This window comes from Armigeres subalbatus, chromosome 1 (assembly GCF_024139115.2).
Source record: "Armigeres subalbatus isolate Guangzhou_Male chromosome 1, GZ_Asu_2, whole genome shotgun sequence".
Lineage (NCBI taxonomy): Eukaryota > Metazoa > Arthropoda > Insecta > Diptera > Culicidae > Armigeres > Armigeres subalbatus.
In genome coordinates this window covers 117,775,195-117,789,813 of record NC_085139.1, presented here as the reverse complement: position 1 = coordinate 117,789,813, position 14,619 = coordinate 117,775,195, and the positions used below count along the sequence as shown (strand labels likewise).

Genomic DNA, 14,619 nt, shown 5'->3' with positions numbered 1-14,619 from the left:
TTCGTTTACTCATTTATGAGTATACTGCTTACACGTCAAACGATGCGTACTTTTTACTCCTTTTCTCAAACTGAAAAATGCGTATTTTTTACTGCAAATAAGAAAGGTAAAATGTATACTTTTTACTCCTGAATTATTTATTCCCAAAAGAGAAGACGATTTCTTATACTAAAGACACACTGGTGGTACAAACGATCAATTAAAATGGCGTCAAGTAAGTTTTCAACCGAAACTAAGTGAAGTCCCAACACTTTATTTTGGATATTAACATATAAACCAAAATAACTCAGGCGTGAGTTATTGGACTGGACTTCGAAACAAAGTTAGTATCACCCATCAATGGGAACAAAAAACTATCCAAAAAGGAAGTGTTAGTAAAATACTTAATTTTGGATGCTTTCACACTCGATTTTGGATAGTTTAGTTTCACAGTGCATGGATTTTTGCCATAAAGTATGTGTCGATTTTCCTGAGTGTATTCGTCTGAAGACGACCTCTCTGATGACAGATGAAACAAAAATGACGGTCGGCTGGGCTGCGCAGAAGAAAATAAACATTACGCGGCTAGCGTTGTTTGTGGTTGTTTGACTGCGTTTTCATACCAATCCCATCTGGATTATACTTTTCTACAATTCTCGAAGACTAAAAAACAGGTAAAATTATGAAATAGATAGTTCCGAGATTTGCCTGAATGTTAAAATTATTGTTATTCATCTTGATAGTGTTTTGCCGCTATTATGTCCAAGTGCTGCTCTATTCCCGGCTGCCGTTCTCAGTTGCAAAACACCACCCTTTTCAGTGTCAGCGAATACTCGAGCTTGGCCCAATGGTGGACTACGACATCCTGGTACGACGAAATAATGGAAGCATCCCAACCGCGGGACCACAAAATCTGTATTCTTCACTTCCGTGAGGATCAATTTGACAAAAGCCAATCTGAGCTGCGCTTGCTTAGTAACATTATACCATCTATAAATCTTCCCGGTTCCTTTGTGATCTCGGCGGTTCATGAGCAGTTCAAATTTCCTTTGCCACAAGCAACTGAATATGGAACCTTGGTGTTGATTTACTGTCGTTTCTGCGGAAAAAAGCAAGCAAATCCACTAAAGAACCATTTGGAAGATTTGGTGGAATCTGAGGACTTATTGCAGCTATGTTTAGGGCGAGGTCGCTTTTTGGAAGGTTTTCCTAACGGAGTTTGCGAGCCATGCATTCAGACTCTAAAAGTAACGACTAGATTCATCAAGAGCTGTGGACAGGCTCAGGAAAAGCTGCAGAAAATCTTTTTTGGAACAACACAACAAATGGAGGACTCGTTGGTTAATGAACAGGGATATTCAGAGACGGAATACTCATTCGAAATGCCGGAGGCCATTGTGTCCTTGAAAGAAGAGGTACTGTCTCCAGAACCGGAAGAATTCGAAGACGAAAGTTATGAGTATCACGAAATGAAAAATGATGATCCATTGAATGAAAGTGAAAAGTACCAAATACCTATCGAGAAAGTGAAAAAGCCTAAGAAGCGAGGACAAAAATCAACTGATGAGCAGGGAGAAATCCGGTGCACCATTTGCGGTCGCACCTTCAACCGCAAGGTGGCACTCCATGCGCACATCGAGTCGGTTCACGAGGGAAGAACCTTTGCTTGTCCCATTTGTGGAAAGGTTATGGGCTGGCGGAAGACACTACAGCGACATATGAAGAGTCACGAGGAGAACTTCCAGAAGCACAAGTGCGATGTTTGTGGTAAATCCTTCAGTCGGCCCAGCCATTTACGGTTGCACATGGTCAAGCATACCGGACAAAAGGTCCGTTGCGGTTTGTGCCAGAATGGATACCGGTAAGTAGATTTATTTTCCATAGCAGTTGGGATTCAAAAGCTTTCTTGTAGCATTCTATTCGAATTCTATTTTTAATTTGATTTTCGCTATCATTTCGCACTCTATTATATAATATACTTTCATTTCTATTGCAGTGATAATTACAAATTGGGGGAGCATTTGATCAAAGCCCATAATATGGATCAAGAAACGGCCAAGACCTTTGCTCAACAAGCGCAAAAATGGTGAAGATGAGGTAAGTTTCCCTGATTACTTATAATGGCATCAGTATACAAGTACGACATGTGTGTTTTGCTAAATTGTATGTCGTGGCTGAAGAGAATTTTTCATAAAAGTAGGATAGGTTAAATTAAGAATTGAATAAGTTTTCTGACTACTACCAATAATTAACGTAATGCAGTGAATACAATCCTGATTTGTTTTACTATAGTTATGAAGAAGTCCATTGAGATCCTGTTTTTTTTTAATGTTATGTTCATTTTCGTAAAATTTAACTCTTTCCTTCCCATGGTAGCTGTAGAGCTCCATTTCGAAATTTTGCAGCTAGATTATTAAAGAATAATATAAAATCTTATTGATTTCTAGACGGAGAACTATTTGGACTCACTAAGCTTATAAATCTGGTAGGACCATTTGTTTGGAAAATATAAAGTAATTAAAATAATGAAATTTTAAAAATACTATTTGAACTATGGTTTAATAACAAATTTAAATGAAGTTTTTGAGATTTTGAGCACGACGTGGCAGTTTCTGAGAACCATGGTCTCTTATTAGAAGTCTATATATTTAAATAAACTATAATTTCTAAATGGGAGACTTTAGCTTTAAAGTTAAAAAAAATGGGTGGCCAAATAATGAATTCAATTAGTTTTTGTTTTATTTTAGATTTTGAAAATTCGACCAATTCATTCACCTCCACACTATTTTTTCATAAACGGATTTAACAACCATTCAACAGTCATAATGTACTTTTTGTCATCGACGCCCTTATCGCTCCTTATTATAAGTTCGCAGTGTAAAAATTTGGCCAAAACTATGTAAATCATTTTGTCGTCTGAAAATGCAAAGTGTATTTTTTGTTTTAATGCTCTTTGCATTCATCTAGCAATGAAATATCACCACCTAACTGATATCAGATATTGTTGCGGAGTGAGATATTGTTATTGGTAGAAAACCACTTCGGCGCAAGAACGCTGCCTTTGAAAACAGCAGCGTGCTTGCGGCGAGTGGTGCCACCCGTGGCTCCGCCAATCTTTAGAATTAATTCTGCTGTGTGTATCTTTCTTATGTTAATCTAATAAACAAAGAATATTACTAACTAAATTTTCCGAAAAGATGTTATTTGTTTAATTATTTCGACTATACTGCCGTAATCTGAAAAAGTGACGTATACGCCATTTTCCAACGAGTACTACTCATCGAGCTCTTTAACAGAAAAATGGAAAACATGCATGTTATAAAATGGCTGTTACGTCACTTTTCCAGATTACGGCAGTATATAAGTTTGTCATCGGATAATATTGAAGTCTCCGGATAATGTTTTGTAATAAAATGGAGCGGATCCAATATATACGGAATACAATTCAATCGCTTTATTCCTAATACCATCGTCGAGGGGTGACAATCGGTCCGGGGGGAGAATGGGTCAGCGCCCTCACCGACAGTGTGGAGATCAGATAACAAAATTGTTCAAAAAGGTCGCTTGTAATTCAGTTTTCTTGTCCTCAGATACATTAAATCTCTTCTACAAGCATTCTATGTAGTTGGAACAGTGACCCATTCTCACCCCCGGCGGCGGTAACCTTTTACATCCCAAAAATGCGTATGCTTCTTATGAATCGGTGTGGTCATCCAAGTCGCATTCTTCCTTGGAAGCGGAACATAATTTATGTGAACTTAAAACACGATTATACGTGAACATTTTTTTCATCCACATTTGCGATAAAACTAACATCTAAATTATGGTGTCTCATTGTCATGTGATGAAACTGAGGCTGTTCACTATCTTTGTCACCGGAGGGTATTAACGCTCACCAACAGACATGGTTCTGGTTCCAATACATGCTCCCCAATTCTGTACTCTATACTCGAGATCAGCCTTTCGCATTTTAACAAATTCCATTCGTGAAGAAAAAGATCATACTTGACATGAATCGGAAACAGCCTCACGATTTTTACAACACACTTGGAACTTCTTTGGTACATATTTCCCAAATTTAATATATTGCTTCCAGATATACAATTGATTTGGCTGATAATAATAGTAGGTACAAATGATTTTTATTTTGAACTTTTTTATAGGCAATGCAGAAATAGTGACTTTAGTGACCATTTTCCGAAAAATAGTGACTTTAGTGACTTTTGGATGCAAAAAATAGTGACTTTTTAGTGACTAGACTCAAAATAGTGACTAAGTCACTAAAAAGTGACTCGCTACCAGGCCTGGGATCAGCGAAGCGGCAAGTGCTGCTTTCAACGACAAAGGTCTAGATGGTTGGAAATGGTGGTTCTACCGTCAAGTGTCGTGCATTGTTGGATTCAGGATCTGACAGTCACATTCTCACAGAGTGATTGGCAAACAAACTGATGCTGGAGATGAATCGTGTCGACGTGCCAACCAGCGGTCTCAACGACATGCAAACGAAAGTGAAACATTTTTTATCAACGAAGATCCTTTCTCGAATCAGCACGTACGCAACGAACGTGTTGGATTTCTTGATTGTGCCGAGCATAACATCGAGTATTCCAGTAGTGGAAATCAACACAAAGTCCTGGAAACTGCCAACCGGAGTGCGACTGGCTGATCCATCATTCTATTCGCCAGGAGAAATTGACCTCATCATCGGCAACAAGATATTTTTCGACTTGGTGAAAATAGAGAACTGTGCGATTACATTAGCAGAAACGGAGTTTGGTTGGATCGTTGCAGGATCAGTGGAAATGAGGAAGAGTGCACCGCGTGCACGCATAAGCCTGTTTGGTCACCAAGAACAAGCGTTGTGTGAAACTATGGCGAGATTTTGGGAAATCGAGGATGTTCGTCTTGTTTCTAACTTATCAGAGGAAGAGGCAGTCGTCGAAGAACATTTCAAGGAGACTCATGCCAGGAATGAGTGCGGCCGTTACGTGGTGCGACTTCCTTTCAACAACAAAAAGTGTCAACTTGGAGATTCTTTCGTTGGGGCGAAGAATCGTTACGAGCGGCTGATGATCTCCTTGTCGAAAAATCCTGAAAGGCGTATGCAGTATTCCGAGTTTATGACAGAGTACCTTGCTCTTGGTCATATGAAGGAAGTGGATGATCCTAGTAAAGACGGGTATTATATACCGCACCACGCGGTGTGTAAGGCATCTAGTTCGACTACGAAGACGACAGTTGTTTTCGATGCTTCGGCTAAAACGACTTCCGGAGTGTCGCTGAATGACACTATAATGGGTGGACCTGTGGCGATTCTGTGGTCATCAAGTGGTACTGACAGCTGATGTTCCGAAAATGTACCGACAGGTCGGTATGCATCCAGAAGATGATACTATCATTGGATATTGTGGTGTAATGAACAGAACGAAATGAAGATATTCGAGCTGCAGACAGTTACGTGTGGGGTAGCAAGTTCACCGTATCACGCAACGTAGGCGCTGATGGAGTTGGTGGCAGATGAAGGCGAGCAGTTTATTTTCGCTTCTGCGGTAATTCAGAAGGACGGCTATGTTGACGATTTTCTGACGAAACAGTGATGAAAGTAAAAGCCATGTACAAAGAGCTTTCTATGCTATTGAGCCGAGGAGGATTTGGTGTTCATAAATTCTGCTCGAACAGCCAGGAAGTACTAGCAGCGATTCCAGAAAAGCTTCAAGAGCAACAAGTCTGTTTTGAGGAATCTGGGAATACAATCAAGACTCTTGGTTTGATTTGGAATCCTTATCAAGATTATTGAAAGATTTGGGAGTTCTTTTGGATTCGCAACTTACATTTAACCAGCACATATCCTTTGTTGTCGATAAAGCGGCCAGAACGCTTGGCTTTGTGTTCAGGGTGGCGAAAAATTTCACCGACGTACATTGCTTGAAGGCACTCTACTGCTCTCTCGTCCGGTCGACGTTGGAATACTGCTCGGCGGTCTGGTGTCCTTACTACAACAACGGATCGGAGCGCATCGAATCAATACAACGCCGTTTTGTTCGATTTGCATTGCGCAAACTACCATGGAGAGATCCATTTCGCCTCCCTAGTTACGAGGACCGCTGCCAGCTGATCGACCTTCTTCCGTTGCGTATCCGCAGGGACTTAAGCAGAGCACTGACCGTCGCTGATATTTTACAAGGAAGAATCGATTGTCCAGACATTTTGAAACAAATTAACATTAACGTGCAACATCGGCTATTGCAGAATAGCATAATGTTGAGACTTCCCCTTCGCCGCACCAACTATGGTTTGGGCAACGCACTGAACGGGCTACAGAGAGTTTTTAATAGGGTGGCATCAGTATTTGACTACCACTTGACAAGAGATGCGCTTCGCCGTAGTTTTGTAAATGTTTTTCGCCGTAGTAGCTGACGCGCATATGCTAGATAAGTGTATTTAAGTCCCATGACAATTTTATTTTTCGTTGTGACTTTACTGTTTTGTTAATTAGTTATTATTGTAGTGACCATACTAGTTTTAAATCATCATTAGGATTACGAACAATCTGTTGATGTACATCATAAATCAATAAACAAAGATCAAGGAAACGGATTCTGTACTCCATATTCAAAGTTAGAAATCAATGTTTTTCTTCAGTTGATAACAAAACACTGAAGAAGTTTTCAAGTAGAAAACGAAATACGTATCTGTTGATACATAAGTGAATATAGCGGAAGTAAATGGAAGTTTGAAGTATTTTAACCTTATATTTAAATTGTTCAGCAAGAAGTGTTTTTTGAACTGTTGAAGTTGTTACGATCGAGGTCAGGCAGGCGACATTGTCTGTCCAACCTGGCCAAATATTCAAATATTCGGCGATACCATATGATAGTAAACCCTCCTTAGCCGTGCGGTAAGACGCGCGGCTACAAAGCAAGACCATGCTGAGGGTGGCTGGGTTCGATTCCCGGTGCCGGTCTAGGCAATTTTCGGATTGGAAATTGTCTCGACTTCCCTGGGCATAAAAGTATCATCGTGTTAGCCTCATGATATACGAATGCAAAAATGGTAACTTGGCTTAGAAACCTCGCAGTTAATAACTGTGGAAGTGCTTAATGAACACTAAGCTGCGAGGCGGCTCTGTCCCAGTGTGGGGATGTAATGCCAATAAGAAGAAGAAGAAGAAGAAGAAGATATGATAGTAAACATCAGGTGCTAATTCCGGAGAAGCATCACGTGACAGTAATATTAACAAGGAAACTCCAGACCGCATCGTGCTTTCGTGCTGTGCGGTTCTTTCTCTCTTTGCGGAAGGAAGTTTTTAATACTACCCGAAGCTATTTTAATTTCAACGGTGCTTCTTAGCGCTATTTGTACCCACTGATCCCGTTACGATCTTTGCAAGGACCCGTGCCTTCGTTTTACGTTGGACCCGTTTGCGGAAGTAAAATTCCGACAAGCGGTGGTAATCCTGCAGGGACACCGTTCTGGGAAAAACCTCTTAGAAGGTCACGTCTCCACGCTCAGCCATGAGCATTAATAGAACAAGAGGAAGGGGAGTCTCTGAATTCTCCACTTCCTTCAAAGAAACAAGGTTTCAAGACCGTCCTGCCAAAGCGCGGAAAAATAGAAGGAAGCTGGAGAATTCAGATATTCCTTCTAACTCTAATATCGGAAATAATTCTTCTCCAATCGAACTGAGCAATCAGTTCGATTTGATTAATGATGAAATTGAGCAAATCGAATATACCTCTAGCCCAGGTGATTCGATACATGCGAAAAGCAAAGGATTCCGCCAATTGTGGTATCTGTTGCCGAGTTTTCTGGCTTCCGGAATGAGATTTTGAGTAACCTTCAGGGGATCAAGGTTTCATTTCAGATTGCTAGGAAGGGTGACTGCCGCGTTTTGACGATCGCAAACGTCTTCTTCAGTATTTAACTGAGAAGCGCCATAAATTCTTCACATACGACGACAAAACTGAGCGATTGTTCAAAGTCGTCTTGAAGGTCTCCCCAGTGATGATAAATCACTGGATGAGATTAAAGTCAAAATTTCTCAATTATTTGGATTTTCACCAGTCCAAGTAATTAAGATGAAAAGAAATCCCACTCTGGTACTTCCCAGAGGGCATTTCTCAAATTTTATTTAGTTCATTTTAACAAAAATGAACTAAATAATATGAAAAGTTTGGAAAAGGCCTGTATTATGTCCCATGTCCGTGTTACATGGGAACATTTCCGCAGGCTTTCCAAAACCCCACCCAGTGCCGTAAGTTCCAAAAGTGGGGTCATGGAACCAAACATTGTCACATGGATGCTAAATGCATGATTTGTGGTGGAACCTCTCACGCCAAGGACGCATGTCCTGTGAGAGAAGATTCCAATAAATTTAAATGTGCAAATTGTGGGGCAATCATAAATCCAATTTCTGGGAATGCCCTTCACGCAAAAAAGTTTTGAATTCCCGTGCAAAATTGATGACGGGAAATTCCAATCGGATCCCAGATTCGACGGGTAGAAATTTTTCAAACGCTCAAATTTCGAAACCGGTTACCGGTCGAGCAATTCATACCCACCACAATTCACAAACAAATTTTGCCGCTCGTCAACGGGTAGCAAGCACTTCAGTAAATTCCAATTTTTCGAATGTACCTACGTATGCAAACATCGCTGCTGGTAGACAAAATTTCTCTTCTCAAAATGATGTTTATACCCATGTCCCAACGGAAAATAATGGTCATGTTGCCGATTCAGGTAGCATGACTGCTTCCGATTTTGATTTTTTAACTGAACAATTGCATCACATGATTGATGCAATGTTCAAAGCAAATACCATTCCTGAAGCTGTTCAGGTTGGTATAAAGTTCACACAAAAAATTGTTATCGGACTCCGTTTCAATGGATCCAAATAATTGCGTGAAAGTTCTAAATTGGAATGCCCGCTCTCTAAAGGGTAAGGAAGATGAATTATTCAACTTCCTAACAGTTCATAATGTGCATATGGCCATTATAACAGAAACTTATTTAAAACCAGGACTCTCCATTAAAAGAGATCCAAATTATTTTATCTACAGAAATGATCGTCTTGACAGCGCCTGTGGTGGGGTCGCCATTGTCATTAATAGACGTATCAAACATAAATTATTTTCTTCGTTTGAAACCAAAGTTTTTGAAACCTTGGGAGTTTCTGTTGAAACAAATTTTGGTCAATTTTCCTTCATTGCAGCCTATTTGCCTTTTCAATGCAATGGGCAGCAAAAGAATTTGTTGAAAGCTGATCTTCAAATTCTGACTCGCAACAAATCCAAATTCTTCGTAATTGGTGACTTCAATGCCAAACACCGTTCATAGAATAATGCTCAAAGCAATTCCAACGGCAAAATTTTATTTGAAGATTGTTCTGCGGGATATTATACTATTCAATATCCCAATGGCCCAACTTGTTTTTCATCCACTCGAAATCCTTCGACAATTGATTTGGTTTTAACGGATTCAAGTGAGCTGTGTGGCCTGTGTGGCGAAAATTCTTAAAAAACCTCAAAAGCCAATTCCAGCGCTTAAAGAGGGAAATAAAATTTTATTAACAAATGGCGAAAAGGCTCAAAAACTTGCTCAGCAGTTCGAGAGTTCCCATAATTTTAGTCTAGGTCTCACTAGTCCAATTGAGGATCAGGTTACACGAAGCTTCGAAGACATTCTCAACCAAGATAATGTTTTTGACCTTTCGTTGGGAACTAATTTGGATGAAGTGAGATCTATTACTAGAAAATTTAAAAATATGAAAGCCCCGGGTGATGATGGTATTTTCTACATACTTATCAAAAAACTTCCTGAGAGCTCTTTATCCTTTTTGGTTAATTTATTTAACAAATGTTTTCAATTGGCATACTTCCCAGATAAATGGAAAAACGCCAAAGTTGTTCCAATTTTGATTGATTGATTTATTCAGACTAAGGCCGAAGTGGCCTGTGCGGTATATAAGAGTCTTCTCCATTCGGCTCGGTCCATGGCTACACGTCGCCAACCACGCAGTCTACGGAGGGTCCGCAAGTCATCTTCCACCTGATCGATCCACCTTGCCCGCTGCGCACCTCGCCTTCTTGTGCCCGTCGGATCGTTGTCGAGAACCATTTTCACCGGGTTACTGTCCGACATTCTGGCTACGTGCCCGGCCCATCGCAGTCGTCCGATTTTCGCGGTGTGAACGATGGATGGTTCTCCCAACAGCTGATGCAATTCGTGGTTCATTCGCCTCCTCCACGTACCGTCCGCCATCTGCACCCCACCATAGATGGTACGCAGCACTTTCCTTTCGAAAACTCCAAGTGCGCGTTGGTCCAATTTTGAAGCCGGACAAAAATCCAGCCGAGGCTTCTAGTTATCGCCCAATCAGTTTGCTTTCTTCAATAAGCAAACGGTTTGAAAAGATTATTTTAAATAGAATGATGGTTCATATTAATGAAAATTCTATTTTTGCTGATGAGCAATTTGGTTTTCGCCATGGGCATTCAACCACTCATCAGTTATTAAGAGTTACGAACTTAATTCGGCTCAACAAATCTGAAGGATATTCGACTGGAGTTGCTCTTCTTGATATAGAGAAAGCATTTGACAGTGTTTGGCATGAATGTTTGATTGTAAAATTGATGAATTTTAATTTTCCTCTGTACATTATTAAACTGATCCAAAATTATTTATCAGATCGCTCACTGCAGGTAAACTATCAGAACTCTAAATCTGATAGATTACCTGTAAGGGCTGGTGTCCCCCAAGGCAGCATATTGGGGCCCATTTTGTATAACATTTTTACTTCTGACTTACCTGATTTACCACCAGGGTGTCAAAAATCTTTGTTTACAGATGACACGGGCCTTTCATCCAAAGGGCGAAGCCTTCGTGGCATTTGTAGTAGATTGCAAAAAAGTTTGGATACTTACTTGCAAAAATGGAAAATTTTCCCGAATGCTTCCAAAACAAAGTATATAATTTTCCCACATAAGCTGAGAGCTTCTTATTTGAAACCTTCTAGTAGACATATTGTCACTATGAATGGGGTTTCAATTAATTGGTCTAGCGAAGCTAATTATTTAGGAATTCTGCTAGATCAAAAACTAACTTTGAAACTGAAGGCATTCAAGACAAATGTAAAAATTATATTCAGTGTCTATATCCACTTATAAACAGAAAATCAAAACTTTGTCTTAAGAACAAACTTTTGATTTACAAACAAATTTTTAGACCTGCCATGTTGTATGCTGTGCCAATATGGACTAGTTGCTGCAATACCAGAAAGAAGGCACTTCAGAGGATTCAAAACAAAATTCTGAAAATGATTCTGAAGTTGCCACCGTGGTATAGTACCAATGAACTTCATAGAATCTCTAATATTGAGACATTGCAACAAATGTCCAACAAAATAATTTCCAATTTTAGACAAAAATCGTTGCAATCTTCTATTGCAACGATTAACTCCTTGTACCCTTAGATTAAATAGGTTAAGATTAGTTTAAGTTGAAAACATTGTAATTCCTAAATGGTTCAATTCAACCAGAGGAAAAATTCTAACTGCCAGAGGCAATTGAAATGTATTAATAATAACTAAAAATATAACATAGCAAATAAGGATGATAGTGTTAAGAAAACACGGAACACCTAGTCTAAGAGATGAATGCATGTATTAGATAATTAGCAAATAAAATCAGTTAAAAAAAAAAAAGAAAAAAAAAAAACAAGGAAACTACACGAAGAGAATCATCACGTCGGTCAAGGAGGAATGCTGGCCATCGTACGAGAGCGTCAGAAGAAGGTCGAGGATTTTTTTTTGCAGTGAGAGGCATTTGTTGGCACTTCATTCCACCGAGAAGTCCTCATTTCGGAGGTATTTGGGAGGCTGCTGTTAAATCTATGAAATACCACCTCAAACGAGTTGTCGGTGAAGTGAAATTGACATTTGAAGAGTTGACAACATTCTTGGCGCAAACGGAGGCGATACTGAATTCGCGACCATTGATACCAGTATCCGATGATCTCAACGACATGTCGGTTCTAACCCCATTCCATTTTCCGATTGAGCGTTTAGGATTGACAGTTCCGGAGTCGGCATTACACGACGAGAAGGTGGGTCGACTGAGTAGATGGCAACACATTCAATTGATGCAACAGCATTTTTGGTCCCGATGGTCCAAGGAATATCTGCATCAATTGCAAACCCGACACAACTGGAACAGCGGTGTGAAGCAGGTCCATATTGGCGCATTAGTTCTGCTACTGGACGAAAATCTGCCCCTCAGCAATGGAGATGAGGACGGGTTATTGCAGCTCATCCTGGTGACGACGGAGCGTACGAGTGGTGATGGTGACTGTTCAAACTACGACTGGAGAGTACAAAAGGGCAATAACTAAGGTTGCATTCCTTGCATCTGTTGAGCCAAAGGCCTCAACAGGGGGAGAATGTTAGAGCATTTTATTGAATTTTAATAATTTGAACGCCGTAAATCATTTGAGCGATAAATTTATGCTGCAGAGCACCTCAAGTGTCAGTTTTGACGTAGGACTTACGTCTTTCTTTACTATACTGGGTGTCATTTAGATTTTTAGAAATCGAGAGCGTTACGCTGGAAGGGAAGATTTTGAACGCTACTAGCGCCTTTATCTTTCGATGGATTTTTAAGATTTATATATCAATCGACTCGGACACTCTCCACCATTTTGTCTATTTCATTGAAACTTAAGATTATTAACGATAAGCTATTGAAAATTTCAATTGTTGTCAAAGCCAGTAAAAATTTAATATGTAACCAATCCCGTGAATTCCTAACACGGACGGCAGTATGTCACGGGCCTTCGGGTCTACCGGAAGATTTTCTTTGTGTATAAAAGAAGCAGTGCCTGCCGTGTGCGAGTCATTCCAGTTTGTGACAGCAGCGCGTACTGATGTGCTTTTTGCTCGCGCATTTTCGTTCCGTTCGCTTTTTACTTATTTACTTGACAATGGGTCATCGCTCTCACCGGCAGCCTGGAGGTCGTAGAGCAAAATCGTTCCAAAAGGTGTCTTATATTTTAGTCTTCTTGTCCTCAGATACATTTAATCCATTCTACAAGCATTTTAAGTAGTTGAAACAGTGACCCATTCCCACCTGACCCATTGTCACCCCCGACGACGGTACACTGATGAAAATAAAAATTTGATTAAAATAATTACTTTCATTTATTTGCAGAAGGCATTAGCAATTAAAGATGCACAATCAGCAATAGTGTTAATATTCATTTTAGATTAGAAAATTTCGCTGTATTACATGTAAATGTTTTAATGTTAGTCCGCAAAAAGTAATTTCCAGAAGAATATTTAAATAAACTATCTTATACTTTGTTTTTTATTTTCTGAGAAATTATATTATTAAACTTGACGTAGACTCGGAGTTTGGAATCAAAACATAATATAATTTTTCGTTGATGTATTAGCAGTACATACCTCTCTATTTTAATAGGGTTACTGCTCCTTGCTTGTTTCTTATTGTTGTGATTTTTTAATCAGTAAGCACGCATGTTAGCAAATAGAAGCAACGAAATTGGTGCTGCATTTCTTTGTTTGGAAAACAAGACAGTTCCCCTAAAATAGCACATTTTACTAATTATGTATTTAATTATTAGTTTTATTTCCAGAAGTTTTGAATACACAAATTGCTAATAATTCTACACAGCATGGAAGTTGTCGTTTCCAATATCAATATTATAATCAAACTCCATATAGATCCAAAAGTTAGAAGTGAAATGTAAATACGTTACGTTTATACAAGTCCTACGTCTACTCGCGGTTATGTTGAAAACATTACTCATTGCTCGTTTTTGACATGAGCTTTCATGGGTAGATGGTAACACGGGTCGGAGAGCAAGGCAACATCCATCTCACTCTCATAACGTTTTAGCAGCGCTTGCGCGACCTCGCAGTGGTTGAGGTTCAACTGGGTTACCCGCATGTTCGAGCCCGTTTGGCGGCTGGACAAGCCTGTCTACCGGATGGGTGTTTGTTGTCTGCGCCGCAAGCACAGATCAAGCATCTCGGTGCGGTCTGATAGGTGTGAGCTTTGTGGCCTTCTGCTCCACAACGTCGGCAAAGCTTATTCCGATCAGGACTTTTGCAGTCATACGACTTGTGTCCATAACCGAAGAACTTATAACAGGCCTGAGGTTGTTGGTTTATGCTCGCTGGTCCCCAGCAGTTTATGCTCCCCTAACTTTACCTCCACGACTAAATCACAGATGATCAGTACGACCTATTTTAGGTCCCTATTATATTCAAAGCGGCTGTCCAGAAAGGACATGATTACGTCCGTAACGTCGATAATCACTTCCATTTACTGACCCGGTTTTAAAGAAAGATGGACAGGAACACCGTCTTCGACCAGAGGTCGTACATACTGAAAACTTACACATAGACAACGGACAGGACACATAACACCCAGTGGACCGGTGGAGAATTTTTCGATAACGAAAAGTTTCCTCCTTACCGGGGCGGGAATCGAACCCACGCTACATAGCCCATGCGTTTAGACGATTGACGTCGCACGGCCACGAAGCCGTTTTCTTCGTAGTTGGTCAACACTGTCTATAACGAAACACATGCGTACTACTGGCAGACTAATTGTAAATTGAAAG

General features: G+C 40.0%; 2 protein-coding genes across 3 annotated transcripts; both read left to right on the top strand.

Annotated features, from left to right (window-relative positions):
• The first annotated feature begins 494 nt into the window (after positions 1-494).
• LOC134205731 (zinc finger protein 75A-like) lies at positions 495-2,903 on the top strand. 2 transcript variants are annotated; one of them, XM_062681297.1, is made up of 4 exons: positions 495-653; positions 723-1,840; positions 1,976-2,076; positions 2,727-2,903. In XM_062681297.1, the coding sequence occupies exons 2-3, from the start codon at positions 738-740 to the stop codon at positions 2,067-2,069; spliced, it is 1,197 nt and encodes a 398-aa protein (XP_062537281.1). In that variant the 5' UTR covers positions 495-653; positions 723-737; the 3' UTR covers positions 2,070-2,076; positions 2,727-2,903. The 2 variants fall into 2 exon arrangements, with proteins under 2 accessions (XP_062537281.1, XP_062537271.1); XM_062681287.1 differs by lacking the exon at positions 2,727-2,903 and having other exon boundaries at positions 1,976-2,250.
• Positions 2,904-4,436: 1,533 nt separating this feature from the next.
• LOC134206471 (uncharacterized) lies at positions 4,437-5,324 on the top strand. Its single transcript, XM_062682191.1, has one exon. The coding sequence runs from the start codon at positions 4,437-4,439 to the stop codon at positions 5,322-5,324; it is 888 nt and encodes a 295-aa protein (XP_062538175.1).
• Positions 5,325-14,619: the final 9,295 nt, after the last annotated feature.